Source organism: Pelophylax lessonae (assembly GCF_965119305.1).
Source record: "Pelophylax lessonae genome assembly, chromosome: 3".
NCBI classification, from domain to species: Eukaryota; Metazoa; Chordata; class Amphibia; order Anura; family Ranidae; genus Pelophylax; species Pelophylax lessonae.
The window spans coordinates 521,756,106-521,778,238 of record NC_138770.1 but is presented as its reverse complement, the minus strand read 5'-3'; the positions used below and the strand labels follow the sequence as shown (position 1 = coordinate 521,778,238).

Below are 22,133 nucleotides of genomic sequence, written 5' to 3'. Positions count from 1 at the left end.
GGGATCAGTAAACATGCCAAATTTACTGGCCCCTTCATTTCTTGAATGAACACAGTAAGCAATGTGTAGTAATAAAAAGAAAAGAGAAGGCGCCTGGCCCTTTAAATAAAAGATTGTTGAACCTGCTGCCCTTTTAATTGTAATAAAACAATAAATAGGTATATATCATAGGTAAAAAGGCGCTGGTAATCTTAATATATCACGTGTTATAAAAATTAATAGGTGATTTAAAGTGTAATATATGTGATTAAAAATTGCTACAAATATATATATGATCTACTATTGGTGCAATTAGCAAAGAAAAGTGCATACCAGTGCAATTTCAATTCAGAAGTGTTTGTGCTTCTCAAAGTAAATTAATCCACAAAGGTGTGGATCAGTGAACCAATAAATAGATATATAAAGAATTCCATACAAAAATCACATAAGAATATATAAAAATATAAATATATAAATGTGCTCCAAGTAGTGTTTAAAAGTCCAGGCAATAGCATGCAATCAAAATTGTGCTTGGTGGATTCTTATTAATCCCTTCACAGTGCTCCAGGTGCTGGGATGTGACAACCGTCAATTAAGAAGTGCTTGTGCTTCTCAAAGTAAATTAATCCACAAAGGTGTGGATCAGTGAACCAATAAATAAATATATAAAGAATTCCATACAAAAATCACATAAGGATATATAAAAAAATCACATAAGAATATATAAAAAAATATAAATATATAAATGTGCTCCAAGTAGTGTTTAAAAGTCCAAGCAATAGCATGCAATCAAAATTGTGCTTGGTGAATTCTTATTAATCCATTCACAGTGCTCCAGGTGCTGGGATGTGACAACCGTGGCCTCTTACCAGCTAGCAGCAGGTCACAAGGACCCCCAACGCCTGTGATCCCTTTATTGGGTGGATCAGACCTCTCCTCGATTGCTTGGATCTCTGGCTCCTATATTACTCGAGTTGGACCATGTAGTCCCCCCATACACATAAAGATATAGAAGAACAAATAGCCTCCAATAGTGAAATACTGTTTTATTCTCCAAAAAACATACACTATAAGGTGACAATTAGCCTCTTACTATTTGTTGTGCCCTCCTGGCACTGGGCAATTCGGCAGTACAAAATCGTTTTTTTGGGTCTTAGGAAGATATTCTCCGGGGATCTGCAGCACCCTGTATCTCCTTTCCCCCTTTCTTTGTATTGCAGCGGTGGATGTGTATCCCAGCCTCTGTTCCGAATGCTCTGTGTGTTACTTCCGGGTTAGCATTGACCACAATGCATTTCGCTTAACGAGCGTCCTCAGGCAGTCTATGCTGGCCCTGTCAGTCACATCTTAAGTATCGCTATCTCTATTATGATTGGCCGGTGTTTAATTTTGCTTTTGTAGCGCCATTCATTTATTTTTATTGACATTAAGTGCCGATCTGTATATTTAACAGGATGGTATCGATTTATTACGTGACCCTTTTATTTTATGTGTATTTGACATTTGCTGCAAATCGCCCGGGTATATTCCTATTCCCCGCATTATACAAACAGCAATTCACATCCAATAATTCTTAAAAACACATAATGTATTTCCCACAATTATAAAACTATTTATATCTAGTATTAAATCTTTATTAATAAAACATTATAAATTAAAATTGAAATTAGACATTATAAAATAAAAAAACTGAGAAAATGGATGTATTTAACTTATTAAAAGAAAGAACCTATAACTCTAGTGAGATCTTCCAACAAAGATCAATTAATGAGGTTAATATGTCCCAAAATTTTAAACAGCTACAATATAATTTGGAGAGACAAATAAGAACCTGGTGGGATATCACTACCTTTGATAGGTACATAGAGGAAGATATTACCCCCAGACGCCTTAGATGGGATGTCAATCCCAATGATGGAATAGAGGACAAAACCTCTATGGAGGAATGGTTCAAATTTTTCAATAATAAAGAGAAACAACTAATGGAACTCTTAACTAAAAGGAGGAAAACCAAACTCAGTATTATAGAATCAAAAATACAAAATATTAAAGAAAAACTAGCTCCACTCAACGAGACCCAAGAATATAAAGATAAAATAACAATGATGCAAAAACATATCGCACAATATGACATTGAGATAAAAAGGAAAAAAATAAAGAAATACCAACGTGACATAGAAGATTACAAAAAGGGTGTGGTTTACAAATGGCAAGAAGTAATAGGTACTAATTCAAGGGAATCATCCCCAGAAAGGGAACCTAATAGCCTGGACGTAAGATACAACCTTATGAAAGACTTCAGGGTAACACCACATAGAAATATAAGGAGAGAAGAGATGACTCCCATCATTTGTGAAGATGACGAGGGGGACACTACTGCCAATACCATCTTGATACCCACAAGTAATAGATTCTCACCCTTAAGGAATAGAGAAGAATTCTCTACTCCTAGATATATGGAACACCCAAAAATAAGGGAAAATCATAACTATGAACGGAGGAACTCCAACTCTACACCCTATACACCCCAACATACCTTCCAACAACCCCAATTTAAGCCGGTGAGAGGGAGAGGCAGAGGGAGAGGAAGAGGATGGGGAAGAGGGAGAGGATATAAGAAAAATAACTATCAATATGATAATTATAACAATTACCAACAACAAAGAGGAGGAGAAAGACAGACAACATATAGAAATGACCAAGAATATTATCAACCGCCGGGCAGATTAAGACAGGAACCCTCGGGAATGTATAGAGAGAGAGAACGACTCCCTTCCCATCAGGAATATAGGAACAACCAACATCATTACCCATACCCCTCAGATGGCCAAAGACCAGGACCTTCAGAACACTATATCTACCCTCATCCCAATGATGGACAAAAGCCAGGTCCCTCGGGACAATTCAAGCAACAGGGGGAAGAGAGGTCTTGGAAAGACAATTATTGGGCCAACATGCGGGAAAACGCAAAAAAAGAGGATGTAGAGGAGGGAGAAAGAAAACGGAAAAGGGACGTCTAGAGCAAGGGATATTCAATTTAGCAGGGGTGGAACTTACACCATCAGAATTGAAAATATTACAAGAGGGACTGAAATTTGCCCCTGCTAAATCTCTAGATCATTTTGAGACTTTTATCGATCTAGAAAAGTTTACACGAAAACTTAATATTAAGAAATTTTTTGCGGAACAACACAAGAAAGGGATAGGAGGAGAGGAAGAAACAGAATACCAACATACCCAACTTCGGAATAAATCAGTTTTTAATCCTAAATCCAGTACCTACCAATATATCCAAGTGTTCAGGAATATTGTTCAAAAAGAGGTACAGATGATGAAAAGGAAGCCAACTAAAAATACAAAGGAAGTTTGGGAAGCCATCAGAAGTTTGGAAGAAAAGAAGAATATCATTATTAGAGCAGCTGATAAAGGAGGGGGTCTAGTGATTCTCAAAAAAGAAGATTATATCAAGGAACTGGATCGTATTGTAAATGATGAAGATACATATGTTAAATTACCTGGAAATCCTACAAATAAATTGAAAGCCAAAATGATACAGTGGATTAATAAAGGGATGAAAAAGGGCCTCCTGAACAAAAAAGAAGGAAAATACCTGAATATTAAAGCCCCTCGTATGCCGGTGATATATCAAATCCCCAAGATTCATAAAAATCTACAGCAGCCACCGGGAAGACCCATAATCAGTGGCATAGAATCTTTATATGCTAGGATGGGTGAATATTTGGATACATTTTTTCAGCCTATAGCTGCTATTGGAAAATCCTTTTTAAAGGATACCAAGGAAACATTAACCTCACTAGTGGACATAAATATCACCGAAAACACAATATTGGCATCGATCGATGTGGAATCATTATATACGAACATCAGACAGAAGGATGCATCAAGGGCTATCAAATGGGCCTTAGAAAAATACACCAATTTAAAGGAACCACAAAGAGATTTCCTATTGAAAGGCCTGAATATGGCTATGTCAAATCATCATTTTTGGTATAAGAATGAGTACTATAACCAAATAAAGGGTGTAGCTATGGGAGCACGTTATGCTCCCAGCGTAGCAAATATATTTTTAGCCAAATGGGAAGAGGAGGATATCTACTCAAAACTTCCACAACAACTGAAGTATTACCGCCGATATCTTGATGATATCTTGGTTGTGTGGGAAGGATCGCAAGAATCCCTGGAACATTTCTTCAAGAAAATGAATAAAAACAAATATCAGATCAAATTTACAGGTAATATGGACAAAAATACAGTGCAATTTCTCGACTTGGAGATCTTTAAGCACAACGGCACTTTAAACACCAGAACCTTCTTTAAAAAGGTGGATACTAATGGCTACATCTCTAAGAGGAGTTGCCATCACCCGGCTTGGATACAAGCGATACCAAAAGGGCAATTCACCCGAATTAGAAGGAATTGTACAGATTTAAAAGACTACAATACACAGACAGATAAATTAATAGAAAGATTCAGAGAAAAGGGATACAAAGAGAAAGACCTGAGAATCACACAAAAGAAAATATCCGAATTGAAGAGAGAAGACCTCCTAAAGAATAAGAAGAAAAAGAAGAAAGAAAACCCAAACTTTGAACTAGCTTTTATTACGGGATTCAACACCCAATACAAAGAGGTTGAAAAATGCATAAAGAAAAATTGGCACATCCTATTAAGGGATGACACTTTAAAAACACTCCTCCCAAAGAATCCAAAATTTATTTATAAAAGAGCCCCGGGACTACGGAATATCCTATCAAAAAATGTTCCAGACCCACCAAAAAAACCACAAATGTTTTTTGCAAAAAATGGCTTCTATAGGTGCAGAAGATGTAAAGCATGCAGGACAAGCAGATTTAAGAAAAGGATTGAACACAAGTTCTTCTCCGCGGATAATCGGGAATTTGAGATTAAAAAATTCATCACCTGCGATACTAGATTTGTTACATACATGTGTACTTGCCCTTGCGGATTAAAATACATCGGACGCACGACCCGCACTTTAGCAATTAGGATAGGAGAACATGTCGATAACATAAAGAAAGGCTTCAAAAAGCACAGCCTGTCCAATCACTTCAGAATTTTCCACAACCAAGATCCCTCCCTCCTTTGGTTCTGTGGAATTGACAAAATATTCAGTCATTGGAGAGGCTCAGATATGCGAAAAATGATATCGCAGAACGAAACCGCATGGATCCATAGACTAAAAACATTAAAACCCATGGGGTTAAATGCAGACATAGACCTTAATTGCTTTTTAAATAATTTTTAGGAATTTAATTGAATATATCCCTTGCCTTTAGATAATATATCTCATATTTATATTTTAAATATCCATTTTATATATATATTTTTTAATACAAATTATGGATTTTTATATAGATAATATTATTTTAAAAAAATTTATAATGTACACTGTACCTTTTAATACGCATATGTCCCTATAAATTAATATCTATGTCCATAAGAATGATAAAATAAAAAATAATTGTTCCTATATATGGCCACTAGATGGAGTTATAGTCCCGAATTACACTAAAAAGAATGTAGGAAAAATTAGATGACCACTAGATGGCGTCAATTAAAGATATATATTTTTTTATTTTATAATGTCTAATTTCAATTTTAATTTATAATGTTTTATTAATAAAGATTTAATACTAGATATAAATAGTTTTATAATTGTGGGAAATACATTATGTGTTTTTAAGAATTATTGGATGTGAATTGCTGTTTGTATAATGCGGGGAATAGGAATATACCCGGGCGATTTGCAGCAAATGTCAAATACACATAAAATAAAAGGGTCACGTAATAAATCGATACCATCCTGTTAAATATACAGATCGGCACTTAATGTCAATAAAAATAAATGAATGGCGCTACAAAAGCAAAATTAAACACCGGCCAATCATAATAGAGATAGCGATACTTAAGATGTGACTGACAGGGCCAGCATAGACTGCCTGAGGACGCTCGTTAAGCGAAATGCATTGTGGTCAATGCTAACCCGGAAGTAACACACAGAGCATTCGGAACAGAGGCTGGGATACACATCCACCGCTGCAATACAAAGAAAGGGGGAAAGGAGATACAGGGTGCTGCAGATCCCCGGAGAATATCTTCCTAAGACCCAAAAAAACGATTTTGTACTGCCGAATTGCCCAGTGCCAGGAGGGCACAACAAATAGTAAGAGGCTAATTGTCACCTTATAGTGTATGTTTTTTGGAGAATAAAACAGTATTTCACTATTGGAGGCTATTTGTTCTTCTATATCTTTATGTGTATGGGGGGACTACATGGTCCAACTCGAGTAATATAGGAGCCAGAGATCCAAGCAATCGAGGAGAGGTCTGATCCACCCAATAAAGGGATCACAGGCGTTGGGGGTCCTTGTGACCTGCTGCTAGCTGGTAAGAGGCCACGGTTGTCACATCCCAGCACCTGGAGCACTGTGAATGGATTAATAAGAATTCACCAAGCACAATTTTGATTGCATGCTATTGCTTGGACTTTTAAACACTACTTGGAGCACATTTATATATTTATATTTTTTTATATATTCTTATGTGATTTTTTTATATATCCTTATGTGATTTTTGTATGGAATTCTTTATATATTTATTTATTGGTTCACTGATCCACACCTTTGTGGATTAATTTACTTTGAGAAGCACAAGCACTTCTTAATTGACGGTTGTCACATCCCAGCACCTGGAGCACTGTGAAGGGATTAATAAGAATCCACCAAGCACAATTTTGATTGCATGCTATTGCCTGGACTTTTAAACACTACTTGGAGCACATTTATATATTTATATTTTTATATATTCTTATGTGATTTTTGTATGGAATTCTTTATATATCTATTTATTGGTTCACTGATCCACACCTTTGTGGATTAATTTACTTTGAGAAGCACAAACACTTCTGAATTGAAATTGCACTGGTATGCACTTTTCTTTGCTAATTGCACCAATAGTAGATCATATATATATTTGTAGCAATTTTTAATCACATATATTACACTTTAAATCACCTATTAATTTTTATAACACGTGATATATTAAGATTACCAGCGCCTTTTTACCTATGATATATAAGCAATGTGTAGTAATCGTCCTTGTGTTTATTTATAACTCTAATACACACTGTCTGTGTTTGGTGCTGTACACCTGCACCCACATGTCTTGGGGGGGCTCTCAAGTAGGCTGCATGGGGCTCCGTGATTTCTAACGGCAGCCCTGGTTGTAGATATTGTCACTATTAGCTAGGATTCCCTGAGACCGGAAAGTTATTTAAAGGGTTGAAAAGTTTGAGAAGGGTTGCGAAAGGCTGGTCTAGATGTTGGGAAGCAGAAACAAGGGCACTCCTACTGTCTTTTGCCTTGACCATTAATATCCTCCTTGTTCTTTTGGGTCCTTAAGAAAAGTAATGAAAGGAGATAAGAAAGCAAAACCATCTGACTGCTGAACACTTTTTGATGTGATCATTCTGTTAACATGCACGCTAAAGCCTATGGAAAAAAGATTAGGAATGTCCTCACATCCTAACACTAACTAGATCTTAGAGGGGAACTATAAGAGCTGGACAAAAAATACAGTTTAGGAGATCATCAGTCCTCACTAGCACAAAATATTTGCCCTATCCAAATTCAAAACGATGTCTGGCAAAAAGGGATATATGTGAAACTTTGGTGATTGTAATGAGCACAATTTCAAAGATATAATGCACCCTTAAAAGAAAGTGGGAAAATCATGTTTTAAAGTTTTTCTTTTCTATGTGGGACCACCATTAATTACCTCAAAATGTATTAACTTTGTAGACTTTGGTATCACTGGTAAATTCTTTCCATGAGAAAATCACATCACTCGAGGAGAAGGCATCAGCAATGGAAAAACTAGGGGATAACGCAAGCAAAGCAACTATCAGCAAGTCAATGACAACAGTGTGGCAGAGATGGACCAGGCTCCGCAGTACAGCACGTGAGCAGGAGAAGATACTGGAGGAGGCTGTACAGGAGTGGAAGAAGCTCAGTGATAAGGTACCAACCGTTAGTATGAGAGCTGTGTACCATACCTTTATAATCAAAAATGACTTTAACATAATAACATGAAATTGTTTTTGGCAAGTACATATTTGGGCTAATATTTTAGCATTTACCCAGAAGTAATTATTGATGAAATGTTCACTTTTCTACTTGATAGCTGTGTGAACATATAAATTAAATAAATACAGTAAACCCCCCTCCATTGCGGGGGTTACATTCCGGACCCAGCCGCGAAAAGTGAAAATCCGCGAAATAGAAAAACCCTATTAAAATGCATTGTAGGCATGTTTTTTTACTGTCACTGTACGTGTAAAAGCTTTTTAAGGTCTTTAAACACACTTTTAAAACAATAGAAACTCATTTAAACACATAAAAGATACTGAGAGACATAGCAAGAGCTATGGAAAACACAAACATATTTCATTTTTAATGATTTATATAGTAAAATAACATTACAAAAAAAACGCAATATACCGGGACCGCAAAAACTGAACCGCGATGGAGCGGGGGTTTACTGTATACCCCATGCTTCTCTAATAAACCTCAACTATAAAATTAGAGAGCAGCTAACATCCTTTTTAAATCTTAACAACCCATAACATAAATTATATAAATGAATATACTAATAACATGCAAAAACGTGAAACATTAACTACTTCTTTATTGTGCAAACTAATATCACAATAACAGTATCTTCATATCTGTGTGTAATTCAACATAAAAGAGACCAAATTTATTTGAAGTTAATATATCATAAACATAAACACATAATCAACCCCACATAGTGAATGAAACAATGCATAACATACACAATATAATAGTCCCCAAATAATAGTATCCTAAGTCCATGATATTTGTGCATGTGCCAAAAGAAACCAATCTTCCTCCGATCTGAATCACAGCACATTGCAGTGCACCACCAGAGAGACTGGTTTCCTTTGGCACATGCACAAACAATATAAACTTGTGAGACTATTATTTGCGAATTGTATAATAATATTGTGTGTGTTACGCATTGCTTCATTCACTTTGTGGTACTGATTGTGTGTTTATGGTCATAATATATTGAGTTTACATATATTTGGTCTTTTTTATGTTGAATAACACACAAATGTGATCATCTATCTATAAATGCTTCTTCCAGTGGTCAACTGTGTGTCAGGAAATGATTAGGTCTACATACTAACAGCTGCTGAAACTAAACGTTATAATCAAAACGTCTGTATTGAGCAAAAGAGAGGGTCCCTTTTCCCATTTATAGCCCATTTTACCAGCAAGGTGTTCTTGCCTGTACACAATCCATTACTTATACTTCTGAGGGTGGAAAGTGTTTTGATGTGGTTGTCTTCAGGAAGAGGTGTAAACAAGCAGAATGTTTAGGCAGTCTGGTTTGTATTTCCAGATCCAGGAATCCACCTTGGCAATTGATCAGCTTCAAGAACGCCTACCAGAAAGCTGCACAGAAAAGGCCACAAAAGCTGAACTGATCGAGCTACTGGAGAACCATGAATCCTTCTCTCGCGAGTTGGAGCAGGAGTTCTCAGCAGTCAATCGGCTTAGACAGCATGCACTGAATAGTGTCTTGCGAGATGTTGTATCTGAACCAGCTGCTTTTGAAGACCTGCCAGTCATTCAAGAAATTAAAGCCATGCTTGACAGATGTTCAAAGTAAGAAATCTGTACTGGGAAATGTGGTTATAGCACATATTCATTTGAGGTTAAAGTAGATATTAACTCAGTCACTTAAATCCCATAGAATCTTTAACATGTAATTTTAAAATGTTTTTTCATTTTTTTTAACCAGCTTTTATTAAAATACTGACAGTGATACACAGAAATCCTGGCATAAAGAGGCTTTTCAGACACGTCCTGTGATGGATTGACAACACTATCCCTCTCTCCCATCTGTCATCCTGCGTGTCACAATGTCACGTGCGCCTCTGGTGGAGACTATAAGCAACTATGCTAACACACATTGCTTTGATATTTTCTGCAGTTGTCAGTGTGTAGAAGTTAGTATAGAGCGACAATGTTCAGCTGATGCTGGAGAACATGCACTTTATTAGCATTGAAGCAGGATCATTTATAAAAATAGGGTGTTATATGTTAATAAACCCTGAAGTTTTTCTAAATCAACTACAAAAATCCTAAAGCAGACTTTACAGCATAATGCAAGTCTTCATATAATACCCAGACCCCCTTCCAATTTAAAATTTACCCATTGTTTCAAAATGTACCAGTCAAGAAAAAAGTTTGATTTGTACATACCTTACCTTCGTCTTCTGCATCACTGATATCAGCATACTTCTGGTAAGACTTCTGTGGGAGGATTCTGGTAAGATTCTTCTTGCAGGTTTTGGGCTGCTCGGTATTTCCCAGGATGTAGCCAGAAGAAATGTGATGTCATTTTTGCTTAGGTGCTGCAGGTGGAAGACAGGGGTAAAGTAAGTATAAATCCAATGTTTTTCTGTACAAGTACATTTTGTGACTACTAACATTGGATGATTTTTTTAAAAGAGGAGGGAGGCCTGATAATAAAAGCACACCTTGCTTTTTAATGCAAGGTCCACTTTAAACATACATATAAAATATGTGTGCCGTGCAAGTAAGCAGGACTGAGGTTAATTTGTGTTCCCCTAAGGTCAGTTTTTGTAGGGCTCATTTTACATGGGTTTTGCTTGCATGTTTCTTGGACATACAGGTCAATGTAAATGCAAAAAGCAAGTGGAAGCAAATCAGAAGCAGCTTGAAGTAAATGTTTGAGGAATTGAAAGTCAATACAACTCAAAGGCACCAAAAGCCTACTGCAAATGCCTTGCTGATGTATCTTATTTCATGTGAATAAGCCCTTATTGTGACTTTTTCTATAACCTGAAATTTTATAGAAATAAATGTATATATATGGGAATAATGTGATAATAAATCGAGAGACAGCAGGCCACCTGAAATTTAGCCACTGTAGACGTCAGCCTATGTGGACTTTCCACAAATCTAGAACTCCCTTTGGTCAAAATGAGCCTCAGCTTCAACATTGGTTTCCTGTTTGGGTTTCTTATAACTGTTTAACAGCTTTTACACAACTGTGGGAAAGGAAATTGTACATAAATCATTTTTCATGCTTTTTATTCATGATGGTTTCTTAAAGTATGCAACAGAAAGTAAAGAAGAGCAAGAAGCTTGTAGAGCAAGAACTAAAGGAGCGGGAGGATGTGGAGAAAGAGCTGAATGCAGTTAAAGCCTGGATCAAGGATACTAAGGCCAATCTACTGAACCCTGCATCAGAAATGGACATGCAGATAGAAGACTGGCAGGTACCTTATTGTAGAAAAATGTATGCTGAAGTTTCACTTGCTTATATTTTGCCTTCTCTGGTTCCTTCATCCACATGAACACGCTAATGGCGTTTTTAGGTAAAATCATTATTTTTCAGTACACAATTCGTTTTAAGCCAAGTGATGCTATAACTGGGTCTCTGTACTTCTTTATGCGACAGAGGTTTTATGGGTGGTGAGAGGGGCTGCAGGCTGCAGTACAGTGTTTTCTGAATACATCACCTTACCTCGGTATGCCTGTCAATAGTCCCATTCCTGATGCAAGCAATGGGATGGTACTTGGAAGATGTTACATAAATATCAATGCTCTGATGGGTGGATGTCAGTTGGGTCCTAGGCAGGCTGTATTTGCAAGCAGACCACCCTAAGTACCACCCACATGTGATGCTGAGTTTCCAGGATTGAAAGAACTGAAATCAAATGAATGAAAGGGATAGGCCAGGGGCAGTAAGATTTAAGACGTAAGCTTTCTCTGACTTCCTGCAGCTTTTATTGCACATTGTGGGAATTCACATTGTACAGTGAAGCATTTCTTAGTACAACCGGGCAAGTCTAAAGGTCAGGCTGAAGTTCAGATTTACATTGATCAGCTGTAATGCTATTACCACTGACAGGCAAAGTGAATACCAAAGATTATCTTGTTACACTGGCACCTGGAAGTGGGTGGGATATATGGAAGTGGGTGGGAAACCCGCATCCAATTCGCATAAGTGTGAAGGTTCTTCCAGGGAATATGTGCCTTCTTTAGTAGATAGACATATACACAGTTTTGGCTGTTTTTCTTTTTTTTTTTTTATCAATATAACTAAGATGTTAGTAGACAGTTTTTGTTATAAATTAGCTTGAAGGCGTTATCTGCTTTTTAATATTCTATACGCTGTGGTTTGGTGCTTGGCTCTCTTAATGTTTAGTCTGTCTACTTTGATGTTTCCTGAATGCAAGCCATTAGCAAGTAGTTTGTTCAACTTTGTGTTTTATCTAAATATTATTTCAATCTAAATATTTTAGCTTGTACATATGAAAATAGACTATCACATTTCATTATGTTTGATTAAACATTTAGGCCCCATTCACATATCCCTTAGCAGAAATGTGGGTTCCCCCTAGTGATTTAAAAAGCATTATTCACATGCATGGCATGCATAGGGCAGCCCATTCACTTTATTGGGCTGCCCTATGAGTGTTTGTCACTCCAAAGAAGTTCAGGGATCGAGTTTCAGGGATCGAGTCAGGAGCGATTTTACAGTCATACATCAAAAAAGATCTCCTTGCGATTGGGCCTCTGTACAAAATTTAGCAGCTAGCACTATACTCTGGGGAAGTACAACAAAATGAATATAAAAATTGTGCAGCACTATGAATAGTAAAGTGCAAAGTGCATATCAATAAAATAGTGTTAAAGAAATTAATCCTGTGTATTAGCTGGTTGAAAATACAATTTCCATTGATTCTGAAGGACTACTTCTGGGCTTAATCTATTTTAAGTTTTTCTTGAGACTTTTGCTATTCACATTATACATGGAATGTTTATGAATTTTTGAATATATCTTTTTTTAACAGATGTAAAAATATTTACACTTTGCACTTTATTGGCATTAATTTTATTCACATTATATACTGAAGGTTGATGAACTCTTTCTTTAACACCATTATAATTGATACACACTTTATTATTGATAGCACTGCACAATTTTTATATTGATTTTAAACTCATGTTTTGCCATGATTCTTGCTTGTTTTGTTGAGCCACGTTGTGGCTAAATCATGCCATGTTTGGAGTGCCATTCATGATGAATGGCACACAAATGCCCGTCAAGTTTTCTGACACAATTTGTAATCATGGGCAGACTCACGGAGATTCTGTCCACAATTCCAAATTAGCCATGAACAGGGCCTTTATGTGATATCTGTGATGTTTTAATTTTTTTTTAAACATAATGATAATTCTTCGAATTTGTATGACCTAGTAGGTTCTACTTTAAGACTGTGATAAGCACTTTTATATATTTAAAGAATAACATTGTAAAATATGCCAATTTTCATCTTTCTCAGAGTTTGCAGAAAGAATTAAATGCTCATCGTCACAAAGTGGAGAAATTGTCTGAAGAGCAACAGAACAAATATTTGGAGATGTATGCAATTCTACCATCTGAACTCTCCTTATTGCTTGCTGAAGTGGCATTAGCACTGGCAAATGTAAACGAGGAGGTAATTTATATGCTATGTTTTTTAAAAGTAATGCAATTTTTTCATTCTCACTAATGATTTGGTGTGCATTCCCAGTTCAAATTTTATTGATATAGCCATGGTCTGGTGTGAATTCTAGTGTTTTGCTTGTAATACATAGTGTACATATAGAGGAGATACCTACATTTGTTTTTCCTTTATACAGTTGGGGAGGTACAGAATGATTCCCTAAGTAGTGTAGCAAGCTAAAGTTTCTATCTCAGGGTCTGGTCTACGGTAGGGAGAAAAATAGGTTACTTTAGTCACTTTAGTTTTTTTACCTTTTTTTTGTTCAACTCAATTCTAGGAGACAGGGTTTAGGGTGCTGGGTTCCCAAAATATTACATATTTTCTGCTAGTTGCAAGAGCAATAGACCCTTTAAGAACAGCCTACTGGTAACTGCTGGCCTGTGAGAGCAGTTAGACAGACCTGTGACCCCGTAAGAGCCGTCACAGTCTATCTTAAGTGTCAGTGGATCCATCTGTAATAAATCTGGCTCCTGACTCTTTTAGAGCAGTCAAAGGTACCTTAATTGATGGGCCTTGAAAGTCCAGACAGTAACTTCTACCCAGCTACTCTGTGATACTCTTCAGCAAAAAGATTCTCTATAAGTCCAACTAAATCCAGATATCCACTCAAGCAGGTAGTTCCCTTGCCCCATATTGAGACAAGGCTCAAGTAGAGAGACGCTCTGAACACACATCCTGACCAGACACCTTGGAGGTAGAAAGGGCACCATGGAAAGGTGACCCAATATATATCAAAATTATAGTTGCTATGATGAAGGCGAAACGCGTCGGCATTTGTCATGTTGTCACCGCTATCCATGCTGGAATAAAGGATTTTACTTAGAAGAAGCCTTTTCGTGTGCCAACTTTATTCATATTACATTTAATTTGGATGCTCAGCCTGAGCACCGACACTTAGCTCTTTATCTCCTCACAGTGCGGTGGAGCTAGGGTGAGTTGTTGTATATATCAAAACTATACCTGTAAATAAGGACCTCAGCGATTGGTTGGGTTAGATACATATTCATGATATATATATATATATATATATATATATATATATATATATATAAGTGCTTGTCTTTAAGGCACTGATTACTGGAACCCCCTTTACAGTAGAGCTGACCATAGACGGGTTGAATCTCAGCTGTTTCAACTGGGATCTATCGATCAACTACAGCATGTCAAATTTTTAGCATGCAATTATTGCCAGCGGCTATATCTTCTAGCAATTATCACTGTGTTCTCCAAGCAGGGATTGCTCCCTGTGTCCCTCCAGCCGGCAGAACTCATTAGCTCCATGGGGGGGGGGAGGGATTCTTCCATCAACACTAGCTGTGTTGATGGGAAATTGAGCAATTTTCTTTCTTGCAACCCGTGGTTGCAGGAAAAAAATCATATCATCTAAAGCCTGCCTAAGAGGCAAAAGCACATAACCCACTGAGCTTAGGGAAGACCTGCAAAGTCTAAAAAATGTAGACAGTAGTTCAGGCTGGTTACATCCTAGCACCAAACACACTAAATTGAATTAGGGACAAAACATCATGAGGCAGGGTCCCTATACAATTATTCTATAGTACAGTGATAAGTGCTTTTCAACATAGCCCTTATACAACACATAGAGGCACATTTATTTAAAACGTGTTTGTGATCTGTGTCTCTGGAGCATTTCTAGCATTGTCAGGAAGGAAGAGGAAATCTCCACAATAAAGGACATAAACTGCACTAAAAACCTGGCAAATGTTCTAAGCCGCCTTTGCTTTGTCCGAAATGAAATAAAAAGTGTTGATTGAAGTAAGCAGAGAGGGGCAGAGTAAATGTAGTTGGCCACTAACAAAAATATGGAAGCATAAGCTTATGAACTATAAAAGACATATACATTTCACTTTAAGATGAACACTCTAGTATTAGGTAAAAATATGTGCACGTTGATATACTATACTTTTTCTGTAATGTCCCCCATCTAGATTCAAATGAAGCAGAAAGAAGCACAGCAAAATCAAGTGCTGCATCAGGAGATGAGTCAGCAAGCTGCAGAAATTGAGCAAGAGTTGAATATCATTTTGGAAAAACTGAAAGGGAAAGCAAGTGATGTGGCTCAAGCTAAAAAAGATCACAAGGTATGTAAGGTCTGAATTCTGTGTTGATTTGCATGTCAAATGCAAATGATGGCTCATATGCAGTATGAGCCAACATTCCTCCCTTCTGTGATGAGGAGAGACCATTCCCATACTTTGGGGTTGATTTACTAAAACTGGAGTGTGCAAAATCTGGGGCAGCTGTACATGGTAGCCAACATAGGTGTGCGCAGCCCATTGCATTAGGGTGTGCACCCCAAAGTTTAAATACACATGCATGTGTTTGCCTACATGTATATGGCCCCGGTACATTACTCTCCCTGCTGGCAAAGTGAAATAGAAGTGTGTGGCACTTCTCTTATGGCAGAGCAGGTCCGAGGGAGATCTTTCCCATCTCCTCACTGGCAAACAGAGTGATAATGCTAATGTGCCCTAGGTGATTAGGGTGTGCCCAGGCACACCCGGCACACCCTGTGCGCACGCCTATGGTAGCCAATCAGGTTCTAATTTCAGTTTGTTCAATTAAGTTTAAAAAAAAAAAACAACAGGAAGCAGATTGTTTTTTTATGCAGAGCTGCACCAGATTTTGCACTTTCCAGTTTTAGTAAATCAACCTCTTTGTCTATATGTGTGAAGCAAAGGAGGAGCTTTCTGCAGCAACCACAACAAAGTGGACGGAGGGGGTATAGTTTACCTTCATTAGGCAGCCGTAGCTTCCATATAGCTACTCCAGAGGAGCTATACAAGGACACTGACACAAGTGAAGTGTCATAGGGCAGTGTTTCTCAACTCCTGTTCTCAAGACCCACTAACAGGCCAGATTTTAAGTATTACCTTGGGGAGATGCAGACTAGAATACTGCAATCACTGAGCAGCAAAATATATCACCTGTGATGCATTTCAGTTTTCTTGCAAATCTGGCCTGTTAGTGGGTCCTGAGGATCGGTGTTGAGAAACGCTGTCATAGGGCACTCCAGTTGTATTGAAAGTCTTGGAACTTATCTATAGGGGTGAAAGTGATAAACTCAATAATTGATTCTCAATAAAAGCACATCTAAACCAAAAAATAACATTTAAATGTATTGATGTGACGGCTGTGTTAGTATCCTTTTTAAATGTTTCTTTCTTTGGTTTTTTTTAGACAGCCTTCCAGTAACACACTTTCTGTCCACACTCACTTACTGTACTGTATCTACAGTATGGAGGAGCATTGCTGTTACTCTAGGACAGAAAGTATGTTAGGTTAAAGGATAAGTTCATGTTACACCCATATTCAGGGTATAACATGTAACATGTTACGAACAAACCGGCCCCCGCTCCACCCCGATCCCTCTCTCTGGCAATTAGTGGGGATTTTCTCCAGCCACTAGCTGTCAAAATTTTTAAAAAAAGATCCGGCCACATCACTCATTCACAGTCCTCTGTAAATGGAAAACTACAAGACTCGACAGCCTTTGTATCTGTCGGCTTGTAGTTTTCAATGATCTACCACTGCACTGTGGAGTGCCATGGAAGTTTATTGAGTCTTCCTGTCAGATTGTATCTGCTTGCTTGTACGATGTATAGGCACACACATACACTGGCAGGTCTACAGGAGACCTGCATGGTACCAATGCTCTGCTGATCACTGGTGCAATGCTTTAAAGACTACAGAAACCAAAAATAATAAATGCACATGTTTTTACCTGCAAAAAAAAGAGCATTTATTATTTTTTTGTTAAAAGGTAAAATTATCCTTTAACAGATCACCTTCCCCTCCCCTTTTCCTTATAACATGAGAGGAGGTGTTCTGAAATCCACAAAGAGAATCGGGAACAATGTAACTGATGCAGCACAGACAGAGAGCACAGGAAGGTATTAACTCATAAGATGTTAGACAAGACTAACCTTTTTTTTATTGCACTTAGCAAACAGATATGCCAAAATGTGTTGAATGATATATTTAACAGATCAGAAGGGAGAAAATAAAACATGTTTATCATTAGGATTTATATACACGTTGATATTTAACAAATGTAGGGGACCAAACTGAATGAGCTTTTACTATAGAATAAACATTGAGGATGATTTAATATAACTAGAGAGTGTAAAATCTGGTGCAGTTCTACATAGAAATCAATCAGATTGCATTTTTTTGTGTGATAGCTTAATTGAAAAAGCTGAAGTTAGAAGCTGATTGGCTACCATGCACAGTTGCACCAGATTTTGCACTCTCTAATTTTAGTAAATCAATCCCATTGTGCTTATCATAGCCTATTTCTAATCATTTCCATTATTTTTATAATGTAATTTTAGATGAAGTGCTCAACATTTATATGTGTTCAGTATGGTACCCCTGTGGATCTTTTCTAAGCATAGAGAGGCTACTTGATAAACTATAAAGTGGGGTCACTAGTGGGGCGCTGCCACGCTATAACATTTATATGATCTTGAATATTGTAAATGTATCTGATTACAATTCCTTCTTTTTACAGATCTTATGTGAGGAATTAGACAAGTGCAATATTAAGCTTGTGGAACTGGATGCAGCTGTGCAAGACTTTAGTGAGCAAAGTCCAACACTGGCAAAGCAGCTGGTGGACAAAGTAGGCATACTAACAGAACTGCAGCAGCAAGCTAGCAAGGAGGCTGAATACAAGACAGGCAAAGTAAAACAGGTACAAAAACTGACATTCACTTTTTAAATGTCAGCTAAAGATATTGCTACAGTCAGTACTTGATCAGCATCTTTCCACAGAAAGCTACATTTTCATATTTCAGCATGCACTACTGGCATATTACAATTTGTGCCCCTGACACACCAATGTGCTCTTTTTGTACATTAGACGGGAGGTGATACTTGTGTTCTGACCAAACTACATGCAGGTTATTGGGGAAAAATACAAACAGCATGGCATTGATCATGGTCTTTGTTTAGTGATGGAATTGATCACGAAAAAATAAGTATTTATACGTATGAAGGGCATTTAAAGTAAAGAAGCCCATCTTTTTAACTCAGGGTTAATGTGAGTCAGAATTAGGTTGAAAATGAGAAGCTGTTGAAATCAATTAATATTTCTAGTGTTACTTTTCCCTTACAATGGGAGACCAGAAAATAGGCTAGTTGGACTCCTGGCACTCTCATGCACTCCGGGTGTGCCTTCCTCCAACTGCATTACGCTTATGAACAGCACAGCTTATGCAGAGGTGCTACTGTTGCATCTTGAAAGCTGATTTTTTTTCAGGTTGAGACTTGTTTGGCTTGGGTATACTGTGGAATGATATACACTGGAAAGCAAATACATTTTTGCACACTTATGTGATCAATGATCAGATTTAGGACAGATCAGCAGAAAGGCTGCATAGTGTTTACAAGCACTGTTGTGGAGCATGGAAATTTGATTCTGGCTTAGGTAAAGCCTGCATATAGTTTGTTTATTCTTTCAGTGTATAAAGAATTTTGCCTGATATGCCCTTATTTATCTCCACAAACTACACAACCATACTGATTGGTTACCTTGCAATTTTTTATTTAAAGGAGAAGTATGGCCAAAGCTTTTTAGCTACACTTCTCCTGGAGATCACAAGAGTGCACTTAAACTGGTTTTCCAGCCTGCCCCTTCAAAAATTAAAAGTCAGCAGCTACACATACTGTAGCTGCTGACTTTTAATATTAGGAAACTTACCTGTCCCGGAGTCCAGCGATGTCGGCACCGCAGCCGATGTTTCCATCGGCTGTCGGGTGCTGCCGCCTCCATTGCCGGTAAGGGAATCCAGCAGTGAACCCTTGAGGCTTCACAGGCGGGTCCCTACTGCGCACGCGTGAAGCGCACTGCACATTTGGATTGGTTCAGCGATGGGGGAAGGAGGAGGGAGCCAAACTTCCAAGGGACAGTGCCGCAGCACCATCTCCCGGATGTGGGGAAGGATACCTGTCAAAAACAGGTACCTGTTCCCCCCTCCCCCCTGAAAGGTGCCAAATGTGGCACTGGGGGGGGGGGGGAGGAAGCAAATAAGCGGAAGTTCCACTTTTGGGTGGAACTCCGCTTTAAGTCTGCACTCCTGTGTCCCAGAAGCAGCCGACAGAAGGCTAAAGCCTGCTGTTAGCTGAAATCACAGAGCCAGTCTAGGCTTTGTAGGGATCCTTACAATAATATTGGTATCCACCCAGATGCCTGACTAGCAGCTGGCTCAGCCTCTCAGCACACTGTTGAGAGGCTGAGCCAGCTACTCTAGCCCGCTGCACAGCCCAGCGTTCCAGTGAGCGCTGGAGGGGCAGAGCAGAAAACCAAGGACTGGCAGTCACTGGCTCTCTGCTTACTGAAGACTTTAATCGCTCAGTTCTCAGTGTAGAGACAGATCAATGATTCAGCCATCTAGTTGACTATGTATGTTTGTTTTTTTGTGAACCCATACTTCTGTTTTAATACAGCAACACCTAACAATAACAAAAAGGTATGCTCACAATAGGACTGTGTGCCCATATTATAGCAACCAGAAACAAAGAAACCCATCTGCATGCAGTAAGCAGAAAGCATCACTTTATTATTATAATATCATAATAATGTGATATGTTTTAACATAGTAAAATACATCAACGTAGCTTTGCTAAAATTTTAACAATTGTAAAATATTAAAATGGTATACTATTGACCTATTATTTGAAGAAGGATTACCCCTTTGGCTGGGAAGTAAAAAGAGATGCTGGTCTCCCAAATAGTACCCATGTATTATCAGATATATCAATATATGAGAATTTATACTTACCTAAAAAGTGTAGTAGGAGTTCCTGAGACCAGATGTTTAAACGTGTGCACTTTTAATTGTTCAAAAGTCCTTTGAAATTCCAACAAATTTCAGTGGTCTTAACATGCCTGGTTGATTGCTGTGGACAGCTGCTTTCCTTTCCTCCTGATTTCTTTGTTTAATGTTTATATGTTTGCCACCAACTTTAATTTTTTTATAGGCTGTTGTTCAACTGGAGGAATACAATGAAATGCTAGAATTTATTCTGCGTTGGATAGGGAAGGCAAAAATATTAGTGCATGCTCTCATCACCTGGAATTCATCAAGTCAGCTTCGTGATCAGGCAGTGGCTCACCAGGTATGTTGTGGCTGAAGTTTCAGTAGTTTACCACTTACACCGCTAGATAGATTACTTTGGATAACTATGTATGTGTTTCACACAATTTGGAAAATATTTTAGGTGCATAATTATTGGCCAAGACCTTGAAGTGCATGGAAATTCTAATACTGGCCATACACTAGCAGACTTCCAGACGAGAATATTCTCATGATGATTCGTACGAAAATTCTGTGTACATTTGATGCCAAGAGAACGCAGTGATTATTGCTGTAACAGCTATTAGCAATAATCGCATGTAAAATCTGGCAGGCTGGTTGTACCAAAGTTGATCGATCGATCAACTTGGGTACATTTAGCCCGTCCATACATGGTTTGAATTAATTTCAACTGTCTATGGCCAGCTTTATTGTTGTAAGCCTGTAACTGGAAGCGTTTTAAGTGGCAGGATCTCCAAGCAAGGAATTTTGCATAGAAATAAAAGAACATGCTTAAGAAAACTGTACACAATGAGGCATGATTTCAATCACATTCAAGAATAGATCGAAATCACAGTATATTTGTTCTCTTTATCTAGTCTTATACATGCAGTGCCTTAAAGAATCTTCCTGTCGAAATAGAAAGCCCTAAGATGCTAAACAAAGTTCATGGTAGCTTAGTTTTTGTTATTTAGAGATTTTACTAGTCAATGCCAGTTCCTTTGGTCTATAATATGGTAATCTTGGAATGCACCTATTGATGATACTGAAACCCCTGCCTGACCCTCACATACAGAAATCCATTACTAAGACAATTATCACAGCCACTAATCAGATTCAAATCTACCATGCAATTTTAAATATGATTGGTTATGTAGGAAGCCAACGCTGCACAGAATTCAGAAAGAACACACCTGCTGCCTTCCTACTGACAATATGTCAAAGTAAATTGAGAGATTTGACTTTTTGCATAGTTGCATGAGAGTAGCAGCTTACTAAATGCTTTAACTCGTTCCATGAAATAACTGTACATATGTTTTTTTGTTCAAAGGCTATGTTAGATGAGTCTAGAGATATACGCAATGATCTAGAAGCTATGAATGAGAAAATAGATTACTTATCAAGCGTGTACCATACTGAAGGATTGTGTCAGCAAGTATCGGAACTTGGCCGAGAGACTGAAGAACTGCAACAAACAATCAAACAACGCTTGCAGAGCCTTTATGATGCTGCAGAAGTAAGATTCTTATATTAGAAGATCCTTAACATTTGGTTATTAACATTGACTCCTGCACATTGGGCCCCTGTGGCCAGTAGAAGCTTTGGTATTGGTTTATAACTCTCTAATAAGAATGCCCATAATTTTTGTAGTGTCTAAACTAAGAGAACATACTTACTCTTAG

The 22,133-nt window shown here is 37.8% G+C and overlaps 1 protein-coding gene across 2 annotated transcripts in view; it reads left to right on the top strand.

Moving 5' to 3' along the window:
• SYNE1 (spectrin repeat containing nuclear envelope protein 1) overlaps window positions 1-22,133 on the top strand; it is a 645,053-nt gene that overhangs the window by 402,026 nt on the left and 220,894 nt on the right. For both annotated transcript variants that reach the window (XM_082249740.1, XM_082249741.1), the window contains 8 exons: window positions 7,821-8,039; window positions 9,448-9,713; window positions 11,191-11,356; window positions 13,430-13,585; window positions 15,580-15,732; window positions 18,165-18,347; window positions 20,636-20,773; window positions 21,782-21,967. In XM_082249740.1, coding sequence (XP_082105866.1) covers window positions 7,821-8,039; window positions 9,448-9,713; window positions 11,191-11,356; window positions 13,430-13,585; window positions 15,580-15,732; window positions 18,165-18,347; window positions 20,636-20,773; window positions 21,782-21,967 — 1,467 coding nt within the window. The remainder of the gene's footprint in view (window positions 1-7,820; window positions 8,040-9,447; window positions 9,714-11,190; window positions 11,357-13,429; window positions 13,586-15,579; window positions 15,733-18,164; window positions 18,348-20,635; window positions 20,774-21,781; window positions 21,968-22,133) is intronic.